Source organism: Pongo pygmaeus, chromosome X, assembly GCF_028885625.2.
Source record: "Pongo pygmaeus isolate AG05252 chromosome X, NHGRI_mPonPyg2-v2.0_pri, whole genome shotgun sequence".
NCBI lineage: Eukaryota > Metazoa > Chordata > Mammalia > Primates > Hominidae > Pongo > Pongo pygmaeus.
The window spans coordinates 88,166,789-88,189,956 of record NC_072396.2 but is presented as its reverse complement, the minus strand read 5'-3'; the positions used below and the strand labels follow the sequence as shown (position 1 = coordinate 88,189,956).

General features: G+C 36.5%; 1 protein-coding gene across 10 annotated transcripts in view; it reads left to right on the top strand.

The window, feature by feature from the left end:
• The window catches only part of HDX (highly divergent homeobox), a 188,340-nt gene that overhangs the window by 124,320 nt on the left and 40,852 nt on the right, over nt 1-23,168 (top strand). For all 10 annotated transcript variants that reach the window (XR_008497195.2, XR_010125555.1, XM_063660893.1 and 7 more), the window contains one exon: nt 15,031-15,177. Coding sequence is in view for 8 of the 10 variants with exons in the window: in XM_063660893.1 (XP_063516963.1) it covers nt 15,031-15,177 (147 nt within the window). In the remaining 2 variants the exon portion in view is untranslated. The remainder of the gene's footprint in view (nt 1-15,030; nt 15,178-23,168) is intronic.

The window sequence follows — 23,168 nt, the reverse complement described above, 5'->3', positions numbered from 1 at the left end:
CTTCATTGGGTCAGACCTGAAGCTAGCACAACATGTGGTCTCTCCCAAGGTCTGCTGTAACCACTCCCTGGCTACTGTCTATGTTCGCACTAGGCCCTGGGGCTCTACAATCAGCTGGTGGCAAAACAAGCCAACCCCGTGTCCTTCCCTTCAGGGCAGGGAGGTTTTCCAGGCCCCAGGTGGGTCCAGAGGTGCCATCCAGGAGTCTGGGAATAGAGTCAATAACTTTAGTCAATAACTTTACCTGTTGTTCTATTGTACTGTGGCAATAGTGCAAAAGAAATACAAGATGCAATCCTTCCCACTTTTCCCTACCCTTGCCAAAGGCAAAAGAGCCTCATCCTCTCATCCTGTAGCCCCCAACACCACAGGCCATGGAAGTACTGCCAGACTACTGCCAACATTCCCTTAGGGCCCAAGTGCTGTTAAGTCAGTTTGTGGTAAATGCTGCCTGGTCTGAGACTCAACTTTCAGGGAAGTGGGCTCCCCTCTGGCTCAGGGAAAGTCCAGAAATTTCATCCAAGAGTCAAGTCCTAGAATCAGAGACCTCAAGGGCCCTCTTTGTGCTCCACCCAATTGTGGCCATGCTGGTACCTAAGATGCTAGACAAATTTCTCTTACTTTTTCCTTTGCTTTTCTCAAGCAGAAGGAGCTTCACCTTGTAGTCCCCACAGCTAGTCATGTGCTGAGTCTCACCTGAAGCCAGAAAGTCTCAGAGGCTCACCCAAGACCCTTGGCGTAGTACCTGGATATTGCTGCTAGCTATTCACGGCCTAAGGGCTCTTCAGTTAGTAGGTCATGGATGCTTCTAGCACAAGGTCCTTTTCTTCAAGGCAACAGTTCCCTTCTGGCACAGGCCGTGTCTACAAATGTCTGGGAGCTAGGGCCTAGCAGGTGATCTCCAGTTGTTAAATTAGTGTCTTTTTAGGGGGATGATCAGTCGAGCCTTCTATTCTGCCATCTTGTTCTGTCTTCTAAGCGCAAAAATGGTTTTTCTTCTTTAAGAAAAAGTTTGAAGTGATTCAAATACACTTTTCAATTTGTATTTTTAAATACCTGAATTCTTTAATCACCATTTTCAATGTGTCAAGACTCTGAACTAAATGTCTGCCTACCCACATTCCCTAACAGATTCTTGTGTTTCCAAACATGGATAGAAGCCTATTTGGGGCAACGTTTCCTATCAAAAGTGCTCCTCTTCAAAATAGCTCTGTTTTTCATTCTTTCAAACATGAGTAAGTTAGGCACATCCTGTTTGCTAAGTCATGGCTTTTCCCTAAACTAGGTCTTATTCTTTGGAAAATACCTATGTGTTTTGTTGTTTTGTTTTAATCTATTCCCAAAACATCAGCTTTTATGAATTAACACACAAGTTATTAAAAATGACATATTTTAATGCAAAGAAAATATTTCTATATTTAGACAATTTAATCACATGGATTATCTTAACACTATCAGTTTAAAACTATTGAGTATTTTATATACATTTTCAAAGTAATTATAATTTCTTAGCACCTGGGGAGATTTAGGGGTAGCGATGGCGATGGCAGGATAATTTTCTGCTATATAAACATTTTATTAATTTAAACTGCCTTGTCTCTCACCTGCTGTAAATCAAGTTCTGAATTTTTGTGATCATAATTGTTCTATACACATTGCAGAAGCTTTCCCATTCACAGATAAGAACACAGCTAAATCATACCTATGGTAAACCTTTGGGAGTTTACATTTTACAAGAACAATTCTCTTTTTTAGTTCTTTGTTGTGCTTTAGATCTATAAGATTAAAGTGTTTTTTAAAACTGTAAGAACAGAAAAGAGCTTACACAATGCAATGAGATTAAATGAAAGAATTTAAAATGCAAAACTCTAGCAGGTTTCAAACTTATATTACAGAATCCTTGGTCAAACATCAGTTTTAGTGAAAGCAAATGTAAACTTGCTGTGTGCTTATGTACCACATGCCTAGCAGATACTCAATAATGTGAAGTGGCCAGCTGACAAAATGATCCTATATAGTGAAAGGTTTACCACTGATTTTTCTTTTTAATTAAGGCTATGCAAAAAGTTATTTTAATCATGTCTTAAAGTTGCATATAAAATATATATATGGGTAACCTGATGACTGTACATGATGCCAAAAAAATACTTAATATTTTAAAATGTAACAGCACTTTCTGATGTTGGCTTAAGATTGTGTGAGCTATGCAAGGAAAATTATGCAAATTTTCCTTAGTGCTGAACTATCTAGTTTATTACTATGACTACCCTCTTTTTCTATAATTCTTTGACTCCCACTTCTTTCTGTCTCAACAGCTGTTGTTCTGTCTTATTATATCTGGCCATTCAAAGACATCTACAGATTTATTCTATTGTATCAACAATAGAATTCTTTCAAATTACATTTTCTTGTGGGTTTCCTATTTTGATTTATTTTTTAACCAAACTCTCCACAATTTTCTCGTCACTAAACAATGGAGACATAAAACTGGTGCCTAATCACTGTAGGAAGTTAACAGTAGATATGGTGAAAGTGGGCAGCCAACCAGGTGCCATATTGCAGGAGCTTGCAGCAGATTGCTGTTCAATTCTAGAACTTTGCTGCAGGGTACTAGGCCCCCACATTTAATTTCATTAACGAATAATTCTCCTCAGAGAGCACGTAGAAATAGGCAATAAGCATCAAATGTGAACCTGAGATACTTTGAATGGTGATATGATGATACCAGCAAGGCAGGAAATCAGAACTTTTCCACATGCTAGCTGTCATGTGAGTGACATCTGTGTTCCATGGGGGCTGTGACACCCTGTTTTAAATATACAGAAATGTATAATATCTAAAAGAACAAAACAATAGCCAGCACGAGATGCCCTTCACAAAGAAGCTGGAGCAAAATCCAAGCATGCTCAGCTACTGCTGCTCTTTCTAAAAGAGCAGTTTATTCTCTCAGGTACCTGTGATTCTCCTGTTAAGTTAGTCACCTCTAATAGCACCTGTATTTTTCTTCCCATTTAGGATACAGGTGGGTGTATGTGGGGTAGGTTTCAGAAGAAGGCTCATGTTTACTAGGTTCCTATGAATATCAACCTGATTTATTTTACGTGTGTTTTCTCATTGAATCTTTTTTAGCAATCCTATGAGGTAGCTAGTATTATGCACATTTTAACATAATGAAAATAAGCTTCAGAGAGAGATTAAGTCACCTTTTCACAACTAGGAAGAGACAGAACTGAGATTCAAATACAGGATTTTCTGGATTCCCACTGTTTTGCACTGAGGAGAAAATTTTCAACTTCTATTTGTTACCAATTGTAAGCCCTTACGATGTGCTCATCATAATAAAAATCTATGCTATTTCTGGCTTTAAATGTTTGTTGTTGGAGAATAGAAGTGTTGTACATATATGTTGAAATGATGGACCTTACACGTGATATTTTGTTTTGTTTTGTTTTTGACAAGTTTGCAATTATATACAGAGGCTTACCAACAATTCTTCTATTTTATATGAAAGATACTGCCTGCTAGGTTTAGAGTAAAATAACTTATTCAATTCTGTCCAAAGAGGATTAGTTAATTTTTCCAGGGAATTCCTTAAGAAGACTAGCTATCTTCATTCAATGCTTTTAAGCTTAGCTATGATAATAGGGGGTCTTGTTCCACTTCTGCTTATCAGTAGAAATTTTCTATTTATATGACGTTTCCCTAGCAGAGCATTGTGATTGACACTGCTTGTAAGACAAGTAAAATGTTAGCCGAGCAATGTCAGTTGAAACTGTAGAATTCACTGTTGATCTTTTTAAAATAAATAAACTGACAATGACAGCACTTTCTCACATATGGTATATTTGGAAAGGAGTGGGTCAGGGATTTGGATGCCAGAACTCCAGAGACTGAAAGCCAAAAGGTAACTCTTGCCCAGACCCCTATTCTCTAAAATTGAACGAAGTTCTTTTCAAGAATAAATTTCAAGTAGCTTTGTGATGGTAAGTGGTTTATCTTAGGCAGCGATGTCCAGAGAAACAGAACTCATAGATTGGAAGGAGATAAAGAATTGTCTCCCAGTATTGTGAAAGCCGAGGTCTCACAATCCTCAGTCGGCAAGCTGGAGACCAAGGAAAGATGATGTGTAGTATTTGTCTCAGTCCAAAGGCCTGAGAACGAGGAAAGCCAAGTCTAGTAAATTCCAGTCCCAAATCCAGCAGCTTCAAGACTCAAGAAGAACCGATGCTTCAGTCTGAGTCCAAAGGATAGAAAAAACCAGTGTCCCACCTCAACAATCAGGCAAGAGGAATTCCTTCATACTCAGGCTTTTTGTTCAGTTCCAGTCTTCAATTAAATAGATGAGGCCCATTCACATTAGGAAGGGCAATCTACTTAACTCAGTCTACTGATTTATATGTTAATCTAATTCGGAAACATCTTCACAGACACACCCAGAATAATGTTTGACCAAATGCTTGGGCACCCCTTAGCCCAGTCAAATTGACACGTTAAATTAACTACCACAAAGATACATTTCAGAAAGTCAAGGATCAGAAACTATTAGAATGTAAAAGATAACTCTCTTATTGAAGGGTGTTAATATAAGGAATATATTTTTACAACTCCTACAACTCAACACCAAAAACAAATAACCCATTTAAACAATGGGCAAAGGACTTGAATGGGAACTTCTCCAAAGAAGATATACAAGTAGCCAACAAGCATATAGAAAGATGCTCAACATCACTAATCAACAGGGAAATGCAAATCAAAGACTCAGTGAGATTTCACCTCACACCAATTAGGATATCTACTGTAAAAACACACACATGTACAAACACACACACACACATGTTCAGAAAATGGCAAGGGTTAGTGAGGAGATAGAGAAATTAAAATCTCTATGCACTGTTAGTGGGAATGTGAGATGGTATATCTGCTGGGGAAAAGAGTATGGAGGTTTCTCAAAAAATGAAAAATAGAATTACCCTATGATCCAACAATTCCACTTATGGGTATATATTCCAAGGAATTAAAAACAGGGTTATGAAAAGATATTTGTATGCCTATATGCATACCATTATTCACAACAGCCAAAAGATGGAAACAATCTAAATATTCATCAATGAATGAATGTATGAACAAAAATTTGGTACATGCATACAATGAAATATTATTCATTCTTACAAAGGAAGGAAATTCTGACACATGCTGTGACATAGATGAACTTTGAGGACATTATGCTAAGTGAAATAAGCCAGTTACATAAACACAAATATTTCATTATTTTATTTATATGAGCTATCTAGAGTAGTTAAACTAAGGAAGGTTTAATAGAATGGTCTTTGCGTGAGGTTTGGGGAGGGGAAATGGGTAGTTTATTGCAAGGGTTCCCACTCCATGAGCCATGGACTGGTAGGAGTCCACACAGCAGGAGGTGAGCAGCAGGCAAACGAGCATTAATGCCTGATCTCTGCCTCCTGACAGATCAGTGGCGGTACTCGATTATCATAGCAGCAGGAACCCTATTGTGAACTGTGCATGCAAAGGATCTAGGTTGTGCACTCCTTATGAGAATCTAATTAATGCCTGCTGATGTGAGGTAAAACAGTTTCATCCTGAAACCGTCCTCCCCGGCAACCCCACCCTCATCCGTGGAAAAAATTGTCTTCCATGAAACTGGTCCCTGGTGCCAAAAATGTTGGGGACTGCTGGTTTAATGGATATGAAAAAGTTCTAGAGATGGGTGGCACAACAGTGTAACTATACTTAACACTACTGAACTGTACATTGAAAAGTGTTTATAATGACAAATGTTATGTTGAAAAGCGTTTATAATGGCAAATGTTATGTATATTTTACCACAATTTGAAAAATACATCAGTGAAATTAATTTTTTCCCAGAAAAAGTCACATAAGAGGCTTACTTTTGAGGACCTGATATTGCACCTCATATGGTTAGCAAGCCATTTTTACTGGAGATGAAACTGTGTTAATAAATAAATTGAATGAAACAATATATGGAGCATAAAATTTTGTAAAAGTCACATACACAATTTAAAGTTGTAAAAGTTTGCTAATAATAAAAATGTATGCAATGTGATTAAAATATCATTGTGTAAAAAAGACAACACTTTAACACATGTTTAGTACAGTTCTGGTAACTAGGAGTATAGAAATTTTAAAAATAAAGACGAAAGAAAGCCATGATTCTTTAAATGAGCATTTAACATAAAAATAAATGCATATGTTCAATAAGCATATAAAATGATTAATCCTCCTTATGCTTCAAGAAAACAAAATAAGAAGCTATGTTTTCACTAAATTGGCAAAAATTACACAGTAGAATAAAACCCAATATTTAAAAAGATAGAGGAAAAAAGGGACCATCATGCATTTCTGCCTTCATTCAAAGGCAGCTTAACAATATTTATTTAATTTTTAAATTATACTTTAAGTTCTGGGATACATGTGCAGAACATGCAGATTTGTTACATAGGTATACACATGCCATGGTGGTTTGCTGCACCCATCAACCCATCATCTACATTAGGTGTTTTTCCTAATGGTATCCCTCCCCTACCCCCCACCCTCCAACAGGCCTTGGTGTGTGATGTTCCCCTCTCTGTGTCCATGTGTTCTCATTGCTCAACTCCCATTTATGAGTGAGAACATACGGTGTTTGGTTTTCTGTTCCTACGTTAGTTTGCAGAGAATGATGGTTTCCAGCTTCATCCATGCTCCTGCAAAGGACATGAACTCATCCTTTTTTATGGCTGCATAGTATTCCATGGTATATATGTGCCACATTTTCTTAATCCAGTCTATGGTTGATGGACATTTGGGTTGGTTCAAAGTCTTTGCTACTGTGAACAGTGCTGCAATAAACATAAGTGTGCATGTGTCTTTATAGTAGAATGATTTAAAATTCTTTGGGTACATACCCAGTAATGGGATTGCTAGGTCAAATGGTATTTCTGGTTCTAGATCCTTGAGTAATTGCCACACTGTCTTCTACAATGGTTGAACTAATTTACACTCCCACCACCAGTGTAAAAGCGTTCTTATTTCTTCACATCTTCTCCAGCATCTGCTGTTTCCTGAATTTTTAATGATCGCCATTCTAACTGGTGTGAGATGGTGTCTCATTGTGGTTTTGATTTGCATTTCTCTAATGACCAGTGATGAGGAGCTTTTCTGAAATACGTTTGTTGGCTGCATAAATGTCTTCTTTTGAGAAGTGTTTATTTATATCCTTCACCCACTTTTTAATGGAGTTGTTTGATTTTTTCTTGTAAATTTGTTGAAGTTCTTTGTAGATTCTGGATATTAGCCCTTTGTTAGCTGGACAGATTGCAAAAATTTTCTCCCATTCTGTAGGTTGCCTGTTCACTCTTGAGGATAGTTTCTTTTTTTTTTAATTATTATTATTATACTTTAAGTTTTAGGGTACATGTGCACAATGTGCAGGTTAGTTACATATGTATACATGTGCCATGCTGGTGTGCTGCACAGATTCACTCGTCATTTAGCATTAGGTATATCTCCTAATGCTATCCCTCCCCCCTACCCCCACCCCACAACAGTCCCCAGAGTGTGATGTTCCCCTTCCTGTGTCCATGGGTTCTCATAGTTCAATTCCCATCTGTGAGTGAGAACATACAGTGTTTGGTTTTTTGTCCTTGCGATAATTTACTGAGAATGATGATTTCCAGTTTCATCCATGTCCCTACAAAGGACATGAACTCATCATTTTTTATGGCTGCATAGTATTCCATGGTCTATATGTGCCACGTTTTCTTAATCCAGTCTATCATTGTCAGACATTTGGGTTGGTTCCAAGTCTTTGCTATCGTGAATAGTGCCACAATAAACATATGTGTGCATGTGTCTTTATAGCAGCACGATTTATAGTCCTTTGGGTATATACTCAGTAATGGGATGGCTGGGTCGAATGGTATTTCTAGTTCTAGATCCCTGAGGAATCGCCACACTGACTTCCACAATGGTTGAACTAGTTTACAGTCCCACCAACAGTGTAAAAGTGTTCCTATTTCTCCACATCCTCTGCAGCACCTGTTGTTTCCTGACTTTTTAATGATTGCCATTCTAACTGGTGTGAGATGGTATCTCATTGTGGTTTTGATTTGCATTTCTCTGATGGCCAGTGATGATGAGCATTTTTTCATGTGTCTTTTGGCTGCATATATGTCTGCTTTTGAGAAGTGTCTGTTCATATCTTTTGCCCACTTTTTGATGGGGTTATTTGTTTTTTTCTTGTAAATTTGTTGGAGTTCATTGTAGATTCTGGATATTAGCCCTTTGTCAGACGAGTAAGTTGTGAAAACTTTCTCCCATTTTGCAGGTTGTCTGTTCACTCTGATGGTAGTTTCTTTTGCTGTGCAGAAGCTCTTGAGTTCAATTAGATCCCATTTGTCAATTTTGGCTTTTGTTGCCATTGCTTTTGGTGTTTTAGGCAGGAAGTCCTTGCCCATGCCTATGTCCTGAATGGTAATGCCTAGGTTTTCTTCTAGGGTTTTTACAGTTTTAGGGCTAGGTATTGATGGGACGTATCTCAAAATAATAAGAGCTATCTATGACAAACCCACAGCCAGTATCATACTGAATGGGCAAAAACTGGAAGCATTCCCTTTAAAAACTGGCACAAGACAGGGATGCCCTCTCTCACCACTCCTATTCAACATAGTTTTGGAAATTCTGGCCAGGGTAATTAGGCACCAGAAGGAAATAAAGGGCATTCAGTTAGGAAAAGACGAAGTCAAATTGTCCCTGTTCGCAGACAACATGATTGTATATCTAGAAAACCCCATTGTCTTAGCCCAAAATCTCCTTAAGCTGATAAGCAACTTCAGCAAAGTCTCAGGATACACAATCAATGTACAAAAATCACAAGCATTCTTATACACCAACAACAGACAAACAGGGAGCCAAATCATGAGTGAACTCCCATTCACAATTGCTTCAAAGAGAATAAAATACTTAGGAATCCAACTTACAAGGGACGTGAAGGACCTCTTCAAGGAGAACTACAAACCACTGCTCAATGAAATCAAAGAGGACACAAACAAATGGAAGAACATTCCATGCTCATGGGTAGGAAGAATCAATATCGTGAAAATGGCCATACAGCCCAAGGTAATTTACAGATTCACTGCCATCCCCATCAAGCTATCAATGACTTTCTTCACAGAATTGGAAAAAACTACCTTAAAGTTCATATGGAACCAAAAAAGAGCCTGCATCGCCAAGTCAATCCTAAGCCAAAAGAACAAAGCTGGAGGCATCACGCTACCTGACTTCAAACTATACTACAAGGCTACAGTAACCAAAACAGCATGGTACTGGTACCAAAACAGAGATACAGATCAATGGAACAGAACAGAGCCCTCAGAAATAACGCCACATATCTACAACTATCTGATCTTTGACAAACCTACCTGAGAAAAACAAGCAATGGGGAAAGGATTCCCTATTTAATAAATGGTGCTGGGAAAACTGGCTAGCCATATGTAGAAAGCTGAAACTGGATCCCTTCCTTACACCTTATACAAAAATTAATTCAAGATGGATTAAAGACTTAAAACAAGGATAGTTTCTTTTCCTGTGCAGAAGCTCTTTAGTTTAATTAGATCCCATTTGTCAATTTTGGCTTTTGTTGCCGTTGCTTTTGGTGTTTTAGTCATGAAGTCTTTGCCCATGCCTATGTCCTGAATGGTATTGCCTAGGTTTTTTTCTGGAGTTTTTATGGTTTTAGGTCTTACGTTTAAGTCTTTAATCCATCTTGAGTTAATTTTTGTATAAGGTGTAAAGAAGGGATCCAATTTCGGTTTTCTGCATATGGCTAGCAAGTTTTCCCAACACCATTTATCAAATAGGGTGTTGCTTGTTTAATGGGGTTGCTCCCCATTGCTTGTTTTTGTCAGGTTTGCCAAAGATCAGATGGTTGCAGATGTGTGGTGTTATTTCTGAGGCCCCTGTTCTGTTCCATTGGTCTATATGTCTGTTTTGGTACCAGTACCATGCTGTTTTGCTTACTGTAGCCTTGTAGTATAGTTTGAAGTCAGGTAGCATGATGCCTCCAGTTTTGTTCTTTTTGCTTAGGATTGTCTTGGCTATATGGGCTGTTTTTTGCTTCCATATGCAATTTAAAGTAGTTTTTTCTAATTCTGTGAAGAAAGTCAATGGTAGCTTGATGGGAATAGCATTGAGTCTATAAATTACTTTGGGCACTATGGCCATTTTCATGGTATTGATTCTTCCTATCCATGAGCATGGAATGTTTTTCCATTTGTTTGTGTCCTCTCTTGTTTCCTTGAGCAGTGATTTGTAGTTCTCCTTGAAGAGGTCCTTCACATCCCTTATAAGTTGTATTCCTATGTATTTTATTCTCTTTGTAGCAATTGTGAATCAGAGTTCACTCATGATTTGGGTCTCTGTTTGTCTATTATTGGTGTATAGGAATGCTTGAGATTTTTGCACATTGATTTTCTATCCTGAGACTTTGCTGAAGTTGCTTATCAGCTTAAAGAGATTTTGGGCTGAGACGATGGGGTTTTCTAAATATACAATCATGTCATCAGCAAAAAGAGACAATTTGACTTCCTCTCTTCCTATTTGAATTCCTTTATTTCTTTCTCTTGCCTGATTGCCCTGGCTAGAACTTCCAATACTATGTTGAATTGGAGTGGTGAGAGAGGGCATCCCTGTCTTGTGCCAGTTTTCAAAGGGAATGCTTCTAGTTTTTGCCCATTCAGTATGATATTGGCTGTGGGTTTGTCATAGATAGCTCTTATTACTTTGAGATACATTCCATCAATACCTAGTTTATTAATTTAAATGCACATACTCTTTGGCTCACTAATGATACTTTGTGGTCTAAGGCCTAAAATTAAGGCCTCATATTCTGCACATATTGGCATCCAGGGAAAACTGGGAGACACTTGAATGGGCCTCCCCATTGTGTTCCAGCAGATAAAATATGCTATTAAAATACTTCTTTATATCATGGGCACCAAACACAATGCCTGTTTATTTCTGAGTCCCTCAGTTCCCTGCTAGTCCACAGAATGATTCAAACAAGCCAATCACATCCTCCTTTGGGAACCAGGAGTTACACCACCTTCTTGTTACTACAAAGCTTGCCTCCCACAGACCCTGCTTGTCTACTCTATTCCTAAGTGTAGCCCCATGTGGCTCTGCATTGCATAAAATGTCCTCAGCCTGTGAGTATATGTGACTAATACACTACTGTTGATCTCATCTATCTAGTGTTGGGTGTCATGGTTTTGGCCATCCCTATGACTTTAGGTCAAAAATCCCTTCCTCACCAGTGGGAAGCAGAGGAGGTGATCAAAATACACTGCTAGGAATTTCACATCAAATATAATGTACATCAATAGATAACTGTAACTAAAGTGTGGACTGCCCAGATGATGGAGCACAATTTGGCAGTTAAAAACACTAAGGTACACAAAAAATTAAAAATAGAATTACCATATTATCCACCAATCTCACATCTGGTATTGAAAAAAAAAAGAAATCAGGATATCAAGAAGATATCTGCCCTCCAATGTTTACTGCAGCATTATTCACAATAGCCAAAATATGGAACAACCTAAATGTCCATAGACGGATAAAAAAACAGAGAAAATGTTTCATATACGTACAATGGAATTTTATTTAACCTTAAAAAGGAAGGAAATCCTGCCATACAGGACAACATGGATGAACCCGGAAGTCATTTTGTTAAGTGAAGTAAGCTAGGCACAGAAAGAGTGATACTCCTTGATCCCACTTATATGAGGAATCTAAAATAGTCAAACTCATAGAACCAGAGAGCAGAAAAGTGGTTTCTAGGAGCTAGGGGGAGGGGGAAATGGGGAGTTTGCTGTTCCATGAGTATAAAATTTCAGTTATAAAAGGTGAATAACCGGTGAAACTCCGTCCTTATTAAAAATACAAAAAATTAGCTGGGTGTGGAGGCGGGCGCCTGTAGTCCTGGCTACTCAGTGGGCTAAGGCAGGAGAATCAGCTTGAATCCGGCAGGCGGAGGTTGCTGTGAGCCAAGATTGTGCCACTGCACTCCAGCCTGGGCGACAGAGCGGGACTCCATCTCAAAAAAAAAAAAAAAAAAAAAAAAGGTGAATAACTTCTAGAGATCTGCTGTACGACGTTGTGCCTATAAATAACAATACTGAATTGTACATTGAAAATTTTTTTAGGAAGGTTGATATCGCATGGTGTTCTTGTCACTAAAAAAAGACTAACGCATATCTGTTTTTGATTATTTAGAAAAATCTCTAACACACACTATTAAGTGGAAAAGTTTAGATTTGTAGTATCACGCCAATTGTTTGGCACTAATTCAACACTGCACTTAAAACGGCAGTGTTGAATTAGAGATTTTTAATAATCATTTCAAAGGAGTTTCATTTAAGTACAAATATATAACTCAGCTCCTCATTTAACCAAGATACGTACTTAAAACAGGAAACTCTGCATCCCTATATCGGTGTTGTCATTTAATGTTATTTAAATAAGAAAAGCAAAGAACCAAACTCTTAGAAGTGTCCTTGAGGCTGATAAAATAACAGAAGATTTCTATTACTATACATTGCAATATAAGCCAAGTGAAGTCACTTGTTAAGTACCGTTATCTGGTTACTTGGCTAAAGTCTCAGCTTTCACCTAGATTGCCTGGGTTATTGGAATACTACTCTTTTCACAAAATCAACAAGATAATTGCCTGTCTCCTTCACCTCAGCCACAGGTTTAGGTTTCATGATGCCTTGTAAAGTGAAAGTGACTTGAGAGTCCAATAGAAAAACAAAACTGACTTCAACTTCAAGGTTCCCTAAGGAAAAATTCATCTTTTCTTTTAAATGTCCACTTTTTTTTCCTTCTCTAAATGTGTATTCACAGTTTTACTGCGAATTGACTTGTATTACCTTATTTATTTTCTTAGTAAAAATATGCTCTTAGGAACTTTAAAAATAACTGCTCTTCCCCTATATGCTTCTCCTTAACAGGCATTGTCATAATAGGTTGCCTTTAGCATTGCTAGTGCTAAGACCCCAGCACATTTCCAGCAAGTCAAATCAGGTTTTATTTAGTTCAGTTTAAAGAATGAATCATGTTTGGATGTCCTTTAAATGAATTACAAATTAATTAGCTGAGTGTGATCAGCGTTGTGTTCATTATCACTTCCATTGTGACAGTTGTGTATGTTAGCTTGCACTGGAGAATATGATGTAAAGGAAAATAATGGGAATATTTATGCTGGCTGTGATGATGAATTATTTGAATCTACATAGAATCTTACTATAATTTATCTTGCTCTCTGTTTTATTCTAAGAATTTTAGCTCTGCAACTATTGTGCAATCAATGTCTGCTGAACACCTAATGTGATTTTTCTGTTGTAAATAACCAGAGGATTAGTCTTCTTAATTTAAAAAAACGTAGATGGCATGTTTTGATTCATTTATTGGAAACATGTAATTTAGTATTAGTACTTACAATAACTGTTACTCATCAGGGATTTTTTTAGTAGGAGAGAACAGATTTAGGTGATAATGACATTTATTCGCACACACACACAAAATATATCTTATGAAGAAGCATGCTTTAAATATTCAATCTAACTTCACTTTCTTGGTAGTAAACCAAGAATTCATATATTTATTTTCCTTTTGGTGGCTAAATTTACTATTCAAAAGCTTGTAACATTGAAAGAAACACATTTGCAACTGTTGTTTAGTATTACATCAGTTTTAGCTTTGGTAACCCTTTTTATTAAGTCATGTTTTATATGTTGTGTATATTATTTTCCACTGTTTCCTGAATCTAACTTAGGAGGTTTCATTTTAAATTTCAGTTAGAAAGGAAATGTTGAAAACATTGTATGTCTAAGGAGTATTTGAGGACTAGCCTCTGTGTGGGACTTGATCATATCATCTTAGGCAGAAGAACACAACAGAACCCCATACCTCAAGCCAGGAATTGCAACAGTTCACTCAGACTCACTCTCACAGTCTCTCTCTCTCTCTCTCTGTCTCTCTCATTTTCTTTCTCTCCCTATTTCATCAGAAGCACACACAGGGCTTTGCAGGATATATATATTTTAATTAAAGCCCATGTTTAGATTTTTCCACCACCTCTGAAAATAATTTGAGACATCACTGGAATAAAAACAACTAGAAAAACTCAGATATTTCTATTTATAGCTCTGCCGTGGACTCTCTGTGCCCTATTGAATGAGTCCTTTGACCTAGCTTTTCCTGATGCCTTATCAGCAAAGTAGAGGTCATTATTCTATCATGTTTCTAACTTACTTCCTAGGGATACTGAGGATTCATTGAAATAAAACAACATGTAAATCCGATAGTTTATTGGATAAAGAAAACCTAAGAACAAAAAGGGTAGACTTATTATGAAACTTGATGAGGCCATAAATATGATTTTAGGGCTATGTAATCTCCTTACTTTTCTCTTATTTACCTTTTTAATTAATTATAATATCAATAGGAAACTAATATCTAGATTTGTATGGCAAATCTAGATTAACTTATCAAAAGGCAGCACACTAATACAAGCCTGTCTTTGCTTTTTCTGTGTTTAGTATGTGAATGTAAATATCTGTATTATAGAAAAAAGTTTAAAAGAGTATACATTAAAATGTTAACAAGCATTATTCCTAATTCGTAAGTGATTTGAATTATCTTATTTTTTACCTGTATTTTATACAATGAACATGTATCATTTGTGTTATTAAAACTATTTTAAATCAACATCGTTTAATTGCTATCAGTTCAAAAATTCTATGCATTTCCTCCTAGTACACTGTATTGTTATGGAAATTTAAAAAATAAAAATGCTTATTTTCAGAACGGGAGGACTGAATAAGAATTGTGAAATAAATTTTGCTAGTATCATAGCACATCTCACCCTGATGCTTCTCTTTATAATATTATTTCCTTTGATTATTCTAAACTTTAAAATTCAAAACAATTTAAAAATGTGTTTTTCAGCTACAGGATCGCACTCAGTTCAGTGACCGAGACTTAGCCACCCTTAAGAAGTACTGGGACAATGGCATGACCAGCCTGGGCTCTGTTTGTAGAGAGAAAATTGAAGCTGTTGCAACTGAATTAAATGTTGACTGTGAAATAGTTCGGGTAAGACATTTTCTATAATTTTCATGCTATAGTTGCTGAGTGGCATAAATGAAAGCTTTAAAATCTCACATGAGGCGCTCCAAGCGATGCTAGCAATAAAGTGAAAAGATAACCCACAGAACAGGAGATAATATTTTGAAATCACATATCTGATAAGGAATTTGTATCAAAGCATGTAAAGAACACTTACAAGTCAATAATAAAAATGCAAATAACCCAATTTTAAAAATAGGCAAAGGAACTGAATAGATATTTCTTTTATAAAGATATACATATTGCCAATATTTACCTGAAATTATGTTCAACATCATTAGTCATTATGGAAATGAAAATAAAAACCACAAGTTGCCATTTATCCACTGTAACAATATTAACATAAAAGATAGATAATAATGAGTTTTGGCCAGGATATGGAGAAATTGTAGTCCTTATACGTTGCTGGTAAGAATGTAAAATATTTTAGCAACTTTGACAACAGTCCTCAAAAAGTTTAACGCAGAGTTATCATATGACCAAAAATTCCACTGCTGGAATGGATTTCACTCCACTCAAAAGAATAAAAAATGTATATCCAACTCAAAAAGTTGCACACTGATATTCATAACAGAGTTTTCCATAATATCCAAATGGAAACAACCCAAACATCCACCAAGTGAATGAATAGACAACATCTGGATATATGCATATAATGGACTATTATAGAGCCATATAAAGGAATGAAATATTTATACGTGCTATAAAATGGATGAACCTTAAAAACATTATGCTAAATGAAAGAAACTCATTGCAAAAGACCACATATTATATTATTTCATTTATATGAAGTGTCCACATTAGGCACACTCTAGAGACAGAAAATAGGTTGGTGGTGCCAGGAGCTGAGGGTGGGGAGGGATGGGACATGACTGTTAATATGCATGGGGTTTATTTTTGGCATGATGAAAATGTTCTAGATTAGATAGTGGTGACTGATGCACAGCTCTGTGAATATGTTGAAAACATTTTAGTTGTACATATTAAATAAATGAATTGTGTGGTGTTTTAAATATATCTCAATAACATTGTTTAAAAATTACATGAGGTGAATTGAAATATATCTCATATAACGAATGATAGATAAAAATTTATTTTACATTCCCACCTACAGTGTAAAAGTGTTCCTATTTCTCCACAGCCTTGCCAGCATCTGCTGTTTCTTGACTTTTTAATAATTGCCATTCTGATTGGCATGAGATGGTATTTCACTGTGGTTTTAATTTGTATTTCTCTAAAGATTAGTGATGTTGAGCTTTTTCTCATGTTTGTTGGCTGCATAAATTTCTTTTGAGAACTCTCTGTTCATGTCCTTTGCCCACTTTTTAATGGGGTTGTTTTTAATTGTAAAATTGTTTAAGTTCCTTGTAGATTGTGTATATTAGACCTTAGTCAGATGGGTAGATTGTAAAAAATTTCTCTTTCTGTAAGTTTTCTATTCACTCTGATGATAGTTTTTTTTGCTGTGCAGAAACTCTTTTGTTTAATTAGATCCCATTTGTCAATTTTTGCTTTTGTTGCAATTACTTTTGATGTTTTTGTCATAAATCCTTTTGCCCATGAGTATGTCCTGAATGGTATTGCCTAGATTTTCTTCTAAGGTTTTTATAGTTTTGGGTTTTACATTTAAGTCTTTAATCCAACCATTGTGAAAAACAGTGTGGTGATTCCTCAAAGACTTAAAACCGGAAATACCATTTGACCCAGCAATCCCATTACTGGGCATATAACCAAAGGATTATAAATCATCCTATTACAAAGATACATGCACACGTATGTTCATTGCAGCACTATTCACAATAGCAAGGACATGGAAGCAACCCACATGTCCATCAGTGATAGACTGGATAAAGAAAATGTGATACATATACAACATGGAATACTATGCAGCTATACAAAGGAATGAGATCATGTCCTTTGCAGGGCCATGGATGAAGTTGGAAGCCATTATCCTCAGCAAACTAACACAGGAACAGAAAACCAAACCCCACATGTTCTCACTTATAAGTAGGAGCTGAACAATGAGAACACATGGACACAGGGAGGGGAACAACACACACTGGGGCCTGTTGGGGGGTGCGGGAAGGGAGAGCCACAGGATAAAAGCTAATGTATACAAGGCTTAATATCTAGTTCATGGGTTGATAAGTGCAGCAAACCCCTTCCACGGCACACATTTACCTTTGTAACAAACCTGCAGGTCCTGCACATGTATCCCAGAACTTAAAATAAAATAAAATAAAATAAAATTTTAAAAATTATACTGATCAATCATTGGAACAGTAGTTTATGTTCCATTTAAAAGATAACATTTTGAAAGTGGTAGTGCTGGTAAGTATTTAGCAATCAATTCTTTAAGGAAAAAAAAGCCTTAATTAATAGTATTTGCTGATTTCTGTGGTGTAAAGATTCCTACCACAGCTGATTCCATGTCTCACTCAACACAGAGTTGGGAAGAGATGCTAACAGTTGACACTTGTGAGCAAGTGTAGGTTGACACCAGTACACACACTGGAGGATCATCTCAGTAGATCAAGAGGGAAGTATATTAAAGAAGTGACAAAGAGGCAGGCTTGGTAGTACATACCTGTAGTCCCAGTGACTCAGAAGGCTGAGGTGGAAGGATCACTTGAGCCCAAGAGTTCAAGTACAGCCTGGACAACCTAATGAGACTCCAGCTCTTATCTCATATATATAGGAAGAAAAGAGCAATATAGAGAGAATTTTTAGAGTAGAGATTTCTGAAAATAAATACTATTCTCAAAATAAGTACTGCCCTGTTCAGAGTCTTGCTTTTTCTTGTTAGAATCCAGATGGAAAATCAATTCAATACCGTGTTTGTTGAGCATGCTGCTATGTGTTAAAGTATACTAACAAGGAGAGAGAAGTGCATTAGACATTATTTCTATTTTAAGGAGCTCAGAGTCTAGCAAGAGGGATCACACAAGAAAAAAAGTGGCTGAAGAGGAATTGGAGTAGAATCATAGTATGAGGAGCTTAAGCAACAGCCAAAAATAGGGAAATGTAGAGCATGTGTTCTTGTTGTCATTGTCATTTTTATTTTTTTTTAATCAAAGTTATATACGTATATAGCTTAGGAAGTCAAGTTCTGTAGAATTTGCTACAAAACCAACATTCCTCACTCCTTCCTTCCTACCATTTTGCGATAGCCCGAGTTGAACCACTTTCCACTTTTAGGTATTTCCTTCAGTATTTACTTTCATCTATGAATGATGTGTTGTATTAATTAGAATTAGGTTTAGCTGTAAGTATTAAAAAGACCCAAAAGTAACAATGGCTTAGACAAGATATTTGAATTTCATGTATAAGTCCATGCATATGAAATTTACAGCTAGCATGGCAGTTTGGCTCTACGATGTCCACAGAAACCCTGATGTCTTCCAGTTTCCATTCTGCTGTCCCTGTGATTTGGCCCTTTTTATCAAGGTCCAAAATGATAGCCTACATACTCAAGGCAGCATGACAGAGAGGGAGAAGAATAAGGGGCAAAGGGTGTTCACCAACTGTCTTTTAACAAGAATTTCTGGAAACTGCCATGAGATCTGTTCACTTATATCCCATTGGCTAAAGATTAGTCACATGGTCATACCAAACTACAAGAGAAGCTGCAAATGTGATTTTACTGTGAGCAACCATGTGCCCAGCTAATTCTTCTATTATTCTGGAAGGTGAGGACAAATATGGGGAATAGACAGCAGTCTCTCTTATATGTTTACATTGCAACTTCCTGATTTGTTCAATGTTAGGCATAGTCTATTGATTTTTCACTGTGAAATGCAAGGCTTTAAAAAAAAATCTCTTTCAAGATTTCCTCATTGATCCGTTCACTTACATGCATTATTCCTCTCTCCTTATCCTCCTATAACTTTAGTCAGCTTGGTATTCATTATTATGACTATGTAAATACTTTACACATTTGAATTATGTAGTGAAATATCATTTTTTTCCTTTTCTGCATAACTTAGCATTGTTTTATTTCCCTGTAGTTCATAATTTACTTAATTTATGCTTTTGATATTCATATGTTTGCTTGAGTTATTTTCTAGGTACTTACTACTAATTTATCTTTAAACCCTTTCCCGGTTGCCTAAGTCTCCTTTCAACACATTCATACTCATTGGTAATATAATAATTCCATCATCTTAGAGAAATAGCTCCTGGCATTTTCTGATCTGCTCCAACTGAATTGGTTATTTTATGCACCTGGACTCTAAGATTTCCACTTCCAGTCTGTTTTTCCTTTTGCTCTACTTTCAGCAAGATATCCCTTAATTTGTTCTCCAATTTCTCTACTGAGTTTTTCATTTTTTAAAAAATTCATCATGCCACTGGTACTAATAAGTACCTTGTGCCATGACAACAATGTTCAGGTTCTATGGACAGCCATAGAGTCTCCTTGAGACAGCCATACTGCAAGAGAGGAGACACGGACAGAATCTCTTTAAAAACATACACTCCCAAAATAAAGATAAGATATCCACAGGAGGGCCGGGCGCGGTGGCTCACTCCTGTAATCCCAGCACTTTGGGAGGCCGAGGTGGGCAGATCACAGGGCAGGAGATCCAGACCATCCTGGCTAACATGGTGAAACCCCGTCTCTACTAAACATACAAAAAATTAGCCGGGCGTGGTGGCGGGCGCCTGTGGTCCCAGCTACTCGGGAGGCTGAGGCAGGAGAATGGCGTGAACCTGGGAGGCGGAGCTTGCAGTGAGCCGAGATCGCGCCACTGCACTTCCAGCCTGGGCGACAGAGCGAGACTCCGTCTCAAAAAAAAAAAAAAAAGATATCCACAGGATTCCTGGCTAGTGTTCTCTCTGATATCAAGAGATTTTAGGCACACTTACTGTGAAAAATGGCCAAAACTATTAACATCAGTTCCCCCTTAGGCATTACTATATGTAGAGTTTTTTATTCCTACACAAAGATCTTAATATGTGAAAAAGGAGAGGAAGAATTTTACCATTTTCTTCTTGCTTAATATTTGTTCAGACTCATATTAGATGAAAGAATAAGGAACTGTTTACTATCCTTTTGTTTCTCATGATTTTCCAACATACTAGAATGCTCATGGCAGAGAGAAAATTTGGAGGTGATATGTTGTAAGAGGACCTCTTCTGTAACATATGGTAAATTACTCTAAAGGAGAATATGTTTGCAACATAAATATATTCTTGAGATTTCGGGAAAAACTATTTATATGTTTTTAAGTCTAATATACATTCTAATTACTAATCACCAAAATGAACTTCACCTTAGGATGTCTAGTTAACCATTACTTACGGTATAATTTGAAAGTTTCAGATTTTTTTTATGTCTTATACTTCTAAGAAGTATAGGAAGCAAACTTGGTATATTGTTTCTTTGACCTTATCAATGATTGTTAATTATGTGCATGTTTTTCTTCATCTTGAAATGTCATTTCCAGGTTAGTGCCTATTTACCGACTTACTCATTTAGCAAAGGTAAACTGGACACCTATTATGTGCCAGAACTTTTCTTTTTTTTTTTTGTCCTGCTACTTTCCTATTTTTTTTTGTTATACTTTAAGTTCTAGGGTACATGTGCACAATGTGCAGGTTTGTTACGTATGTATACATGTGCCATGTTGGTGTACTGCACCCGTTAATTCGTCATTTACATTAGGTATATCTCCTAATGCTATCCCTCTCCCCTCCTCCCACCCCACAACAGGCCCTGGTGTGTGATGTTCCCCTTCCTGTGTCCAAGTGTTCTCATTGTTCAATTCCCACCTATGAGTGAGAACATGCGGTGTTTGGTTTTTTGTCCCTGCGATAGTTTGCTGAGAATGATGATTTCCAGCTTCATCCATGTCCCTATGAAGGACATGAACTCATCCTTTTTTATGTGTGTGCCAGAACTTTTCTAAGTGCCGTGAGAAAAATGCAACTCTCTCAAGGAACTTGAAATTTAGTGTGATCAATTATTACTAAATGAGAATAATACATTGGAGAAATATTTTGAGATATTACATGCAGACAATAAGTTGGAAGCACTGTTAAGTCCTTGAGGACGATTAGTTCCCCACTGCTCTGTCTTGCTACAATTCAGTTTAATGCCTGTTCTTTCCATCTGTGTTAGGGTTATAGTGGACATACATTGAAGTGTACCCTTGCATGGTCAAATATTGATAGAAACAACATATTTTATGCTTGAGATACATTTTGCAGGACTTAAATAAAGTTCACAGAAAACAACTTTATGTTTTTATATTTTAGATTATATTTATTTTCAAAGGAGCACAGCTAGATTTGAAATGCCTTTAAATGGAACAGTGTTTATACGGTATATGGCAAACTCCCTATTATCTATTACACACATTGGTTTAGAGCTGGGGGGGGGCACCTTGGGGTTGAGTTCAATGCCTATATATATGTGTGTGTGTGTGTGTGCATATATATATATATATAAACATATATATATATATATATATATATGCCAGATTAGCTTTCCCATGATCCCATAGCCAGTTAATAGGTAGAGGCCAAGTCTCTTTATTCCCAATCTAACATTATTCCCAGTTCCAGCTTACTAGTGTATGCCTTACCATAAGAAATAACTTGGATACTTCTCAAAAATATAGATCACCCTATTCTAGACCTACTGAAACAGACTTTGCAAGAAAGGCCCAGAGAATCTATATGTTTCCCTTCCCCAAATTATTCTTAAGATCAGGTAAATTTGGAAAAAACTTTACAACACTATGTGATTGCAGCTAAATATTCTAACGTTCTTTTTATCCATAACACTTGGTCAAATTTTATAATTTATATTTGTTTGTCTATTTGTTTATCACCTGTACATATGCATTTCTGTTGTTTATCATCTATATTTATACATTTAAGTTCCCTGAGGAAAAGACTATACCTATTATATTCACCTATTACATTCACCATCCCAAGCACCAGAAACAGTGTTTGGTACATAGTAAATTTTCAGTAATATATGTGGAATGAATGAATGAATATCTAACAGAAAAGTGTACCCTCTATGTATAGCATACATGAACTAACAAATGTATAATAACTACATTTAAAATAAAAGTTTGGAATATAGCTTCATATTGTTTAATAGAAAGATACTTAGAAATGTACAGGGCTTTAGAGTACTCATTTTTAATAGCCATTATGTTTGTGTTGTTAATACATAGGTGTTCTGGTTGAAAGATACACTATTATTTTTAGATTTGTGACCATTCTGGTGGGAAATTTATTATTCAGGAAAGTAAAGAATTTGGAAATCATTTTCCTAATTTTGCACATAAATAATCTGAGGCTTAGAGTGATAAAATAACTTGTCCATTGATCATATAAAATGGTTGAAAAATCTAAATATTTGAAAGTAGGGGTGTTTATTCTGAAACAGTGAAAAAAATACCCTTCACATAATTGATAGCTGGAATGTAGAAGGGAGAGTTCAGGGTGAAGAAGATCTGAAGCAAAGAACTGGAAACAATACCTCAATGAAATAAAACAATAGATATTGATTCAGTTTAAGGAAGAGCATTATGAAAACACTTACAAAACCAACTGGGAACCTTTCAGAGTGGTATGTTTCATATCCCTGATATTTTCATGCAAAAAGAGGGTGGAAACTTCGGACACTCAATAGATTGTACGATACCCACTCACATTGATAAAAGTGATCTTCTTAACAGTCTATATACTCAAATTCTAATCTCTGCCAGTAACAATCTCAGGAACACACCTAGAAATAATGTTTTGCCAGCTATCCAGGAAACATTTAGCTTAGTTAAATTGACACATAAAGTTAATTATCACAGCCTGCTATAATAAAATATTATAGATCGGTTGTCTTATAAACAACAGAAATTTATTCTTAATTGTTCTGGAGGCTGAGGAATCGAAGACCAAGATGCTGGAAGGTCAGAAGTATGGAAAGCCCACTTCCTAGACAG